The sequence below is a fragment of the Curcuma longa genome, chromosome 6 (assembly GCF_044706935.1).
Source record: "Curcuma longa cultivar G26 ecotype Majalengka, Jawa Barat chromosome 6, ITB_CL_G26_1.1, whole genome shotgun sequence".
Lineage (NCBI taxonomy): Eukaryota > Viridiplantae > Streptophyta > Magnoliopsida > Zingiberales > Zingiberaceae > Curcuma > Curcuma longa.
The window spans coordinates 8,658,702-8,663,189 of NC_133866.1; the positions used below are offsets into that span (position 1 = coordinate 8,658,702).

Sequence of the window (4,488 nt, forward strand, 5' to 3'; positions counted from 1 at the left end):
GGTTAATATAAGTTATTACTTAAAGTAAATAAATATATGTGTTCCGGCTGGATGCCTCATATGGTCAAGCCATCAGTTAAGAATATGTCACCTCAACCTTAGTGAACCCTACCGGCGAAAAGAACTTGGAGAAGAAGAGCACTGAACAAACAGATTAACTGGGTGTCGGGGATTCCCGGCAGGCCACTCTGATGCTCAAGTTAGTTTAGAGAAGTAGCAAGAAAGAAGAAGAAGTAGTGCTTGCAGAATTTGAAATTTGAGAAAAAGTTTTCATACCTGTCCCGGAGTTTATATACTCACCGAGGGAGAGATGTCTATGCGAAGGTGCGAGGTAACTGCAGAGACAGATCCTGCACATTCCTGACAAGCGAGCAGACAGGATAACATTTAGGAGACAAATTATGCAGATCTCATAATCGTCTTATGACTCGGGCATGCAGATTATTCTTGCCTTTTAGCTGAGAATGGAAATCCGAGAGGATAAAGGCCTGACAACCTAGTAACCGTCCCTATCCTATGGTAGAACCTGCACGCTTGAGCGTCTTGCTGCTAGATGTGGCTAGGCTATACCTTTTGATAGGGGGTACTAGAGAAGAACTGTGCCAGAGTGGCATAGAGTGATGGGTTTGCCGAGGTAGAGTCGATCGAGGCCGAGAAAGAGACTGAGCAGTTGAGCCAATTAGAGCCGAGAGCAACGATGGGCAGCCTAGGTCGAGACTGAGCGTATGAGTGAGTGAGTAAGGTAACTGACTCTGTATCCGAGTGATCGAAGTAGCCGGGATTATGGCTAAGTGGCCAAGTGACCGAGATGACCGAGTGGCGAGTGACCAGGACGACTGAGTGTTGAATGGTCGAGACAATCGAGTGCCGAGTGGCCAAGACGGCCAAGTGCTGAGTCACCAAGACAACATGAGCGAGACAGCCGAGTGCCGAGTGTCGAATGGTAGAGTGAAATTGCAATTAAATTGGTCATATAGAATTTGACCATTGACCCCGTACGTGACCTATCATGCTAGATCAATTATTGATTTCTATTTTATCACGTGAGGTCTATAAAGACCGGCCGTATCAATTTGTATAGTAAAAAAATCAATTGGAAATATAGGTGTGAACTATGCATGCATGCCAATAGAGTTAATAAATTAACTCTAGCTGAATCAGACATGTCTGTCACCAGCACGGTGAGATGAGAGATCTATGTCCTGAGATGATGATACCGTACATTCCAGGGTTTATCCGCCTTGCACTCTAAGCAAAGCTAGCTGCACCACCAACTCCAAATCAGACCCTGCAGCATCCTGATGCCACCACGCCACCCTCCTCCTCTCTTTATAATATACCCATGCACCTCCTCCCTTCATCCTCACTGATCGATCATCAGCAATGGCTTCGAGGAAGAAGATGATCGTGCTCGTGCTTCTGCTGCTGGCGGCGGCAGCATGCACCATGGCAGCGGCGTCGAGGAAGAAGACTGAGAAGGTGTGCGACAAGGGGTGGGAGTGCAAGGGCAGCGTCTACTGCTGCAACCAGACCATCTCCGACTTCTTCCAAGTCTACCAGTTCGAGAACCTCTTCAGCAAGCGCAACTCCCCCATCGCCCACGCCGTCGGCTACTGGGACTACCAGGCCTTCATCACCGCCTCCGCCGACTACCAGCCCCTCGGCTTCGGCACCACCGGCGGAAAACAAACCCAGATGAAGGAGGTCGCCGCCTTCCTCGGCCACGTCGGCAGCAAAACCTCATGCAAGAAACACAATGATCCATCGTTCAATTCATTCGCAAACTTCGATCCTCTGCCGCCTTCCAATGTATTCCTAAATATTGTATTTATCGGCGCAGGTGGATATGGCGTTGCGACCGGCGGTCCTCTGGCGTGGGGTTTGTGCTACAAGAAAGAGTTGAGCCCGAGCCAGTCCTACTGCGACGACACCAACTACGACTATCCATGCACGCCCGGCGTCGACTACTACGGCCGCGGAGCTCTGCCGGTTTACTGGTATAATTCGTCAATCTTAAGATTTTTATAGGATGCGTCGATCGATCGAGTAATTAATTTACGACATGCTCTGTTTCTGGGATATGATGCAGGAACCACAACTACGGATCCATTGGGGACGGCATCAAGGCCGACCTCCTCAACCACCCGGAATACCTGGAGCAGAACGCCACCATATCCTTCCAAGCCGCCATCTACCGGTGGATGACGCCGATGAAGAAGAAGCAGCCGTCGGCGCACGACGTGTTCGTCGGAAAATGGAAGCCGACTAAGAACGATACGCTAGCGAAGAGGCTGCCGGGCTTCGGAGCCACAATGAACGTGCTCTATGGCGACGTTATGTGCGGCCAGGGATACGTCGACAGCATGAACAACATCATCTCGCACTACCAGTATTACCTCGACTTGATGGGCGTCGGCCGCGACGTCTCCGGCGATAACTTGGACTGCGCCGAGCAGGCGGCGTTCAACCCCTCGTATAAGCCGTCGTCGACGTCGTCCAGCGCATGATCATGATGATTTGATGGATTGGCGTTGCTATCGTTGTGACTTTATTGCTGTCAGCTGTTAGTGTTGCATGTTGACTTCTTTCGAGAAGTTGTGAAAATCGAATGGATATTTATTTCCTTTTTAAAAAAAATCATAAAAATATACTCCATCAAATGGTAAGAAGAACTCAATATCTTCTAAATTTACTAAATTATTCTGGGTAAGAAAAACAAGCTTCTCTCCCAACATGGATAAAGAATCCAATTAGACATATAATCAGGAACGAATCCAGAAATTAGAGTTTGGGTGGGCTTGAACTTAATATGATATATTATATATTATTATCAAAAAATATAATAAATTAAAATATATAATAAAAAATTACATTAGATTATACTATTCAACAAAATAACTATAAGAATGAAATGAAAAAAAATAGAAGTATTTCCTTTTTTTTCGACGATTTCGACTAGTTCCCATGATAAGAAAAAGGTAAAATAAAAATGACTTTGGTTGAAGAGGAAAGAAAAATAACTAAGTTACTATTAGAAAGAAAAAAATAAAGAGAAGGAAAGAGAAAGTCAATGCGTTGAGGCCTAATTGGCGTGAGGCAGTGTAAGCTAAGAGCTACGTAGGTGGAAGAGAATAAAAAGAAAAGGGAAGAGAAAATAATTTTTTTAAAATTCTTTAATTTATTTTAAATTGATTCATTTAATTCAATTAAACTTGATTCGATCATAATTAATCAAAATAGACCAAATTACTTCATATTTGCACATACTCGATGAATTTTGTCTGATCCCAATCCGATTTTAAATTAACACACTCACTTTGTGTTTGATGATTTGGTTTATTTATTTATTTATTTTATAAAAAAATTAATACTTAATAAAATTTATATATGTAATGATAATTTAGAAAATTGGGATGGGCTATAGCCCATGGACTGGCCTAATGTGGCTCCGTCCCTGCATATAATAATTTTAATCAAACCAGATAAGTGGTTAAGGGGTTCATTAGCATTTGTGATTAAACATGTTCATAAATTATACATTTAAAAATGAAATCATTATAAAATGTAGTTTTTTTAAAAAATAAAGGGAAAAGTGGTAAAGAATGTTATAAAAATAAATTAAGGGCATAGATAAAATAATTATGATAATTTTTTATCAACACTATCACTAGGGATGGAGCCAGGGCGATGGGTGTAAAGACATATTAATAAGTTTTTTTTACAATTTCTTCATTCCAATATGGTCGTGGAATTTCTTGACTTCCCTGACTACGACATGCTATAACAGTTATTAGAACAATGTAGTTTTTGTCAAAATTATTAAAGTTTATGTATCAATTTGATTAAAATTTTATAAGGTCATTTTTGAATTATTTGATAATTTTAAATGCAAAGTAGGTTTCGATAGTATTCTGGATTACATAGATTTATTCAAATATAAATTTTAAGGAGAAAAAAAAATCCATGTAGAACTTTTAACTTAAGTGGTTATATGATTAATTTTAATTATCTAGTACTTTAAAAGCATGATTGGACTTCAAACCTCTTTGAATGCATTTATTTTATTTATATTTATATTTAAAATAAAAAATATATAATTATTTTGATCAAAAATATTACATGATCATTTGAGATATTTGATTATTCTGAAAGTCAGAGTGATTTTCAATCAAGGAGAAAAAATCCATGTAGAAATTTTAACTTAAGCTGTTATATGATTAATTTTAATTATCTAGTTCTTGAAAAATATGAGTGGACTTCAAGAACCTCTTTGAATGCATCTATTTTATTTAACGTGCAAACGCATATTACTTTCTTAAGTCTTGCAAGTGTAAAAGTGGAAATCCAACAAATCAAGATTAATTAGACTCTTGACAAATGGAAGTTCTAACAAATTAACGATAACTAACTAGATGCTTGAAAAAAAACTAAAAAGTTAGGCTTATTGGAAAACGAAGTATGAAAGAATTAAGGATACTCTTAATTGGT

At 39.8% G+C, this 4,488-nt stretch overlaps 1 protein-coding gene across 1 annotated transcript; it reads left to right on the plus strand.

Moving 5' to 3' along the window:
* Positions 1 to 1,365: 1,365 nt before the first annotated feature.
* Positions 1,366 to 2,608, plus strand: LOC141830825 (chitinase-like protein 1). Its single transcript, XM_074718260.1, has 3 exons — positions 1,366 to 1,744; positions 1,841 to 1,997; positions 2,090 to 2,608. Exons 1-3 carry the CDS (start codon positions 1,384 to 1,386, stop codon positions 2,505 to 2,507), a joined length of 936 nt encoding a protein of 311 aa, XP_074574361.1. The 5' UTR covers positions 1,366 to 1,383; the 3' UTR covers positions 2,508 to 2,608.
* The last annotated feature ends 1,880 nt before the right edge of the window (positions 2,609 to 4,488 follow it).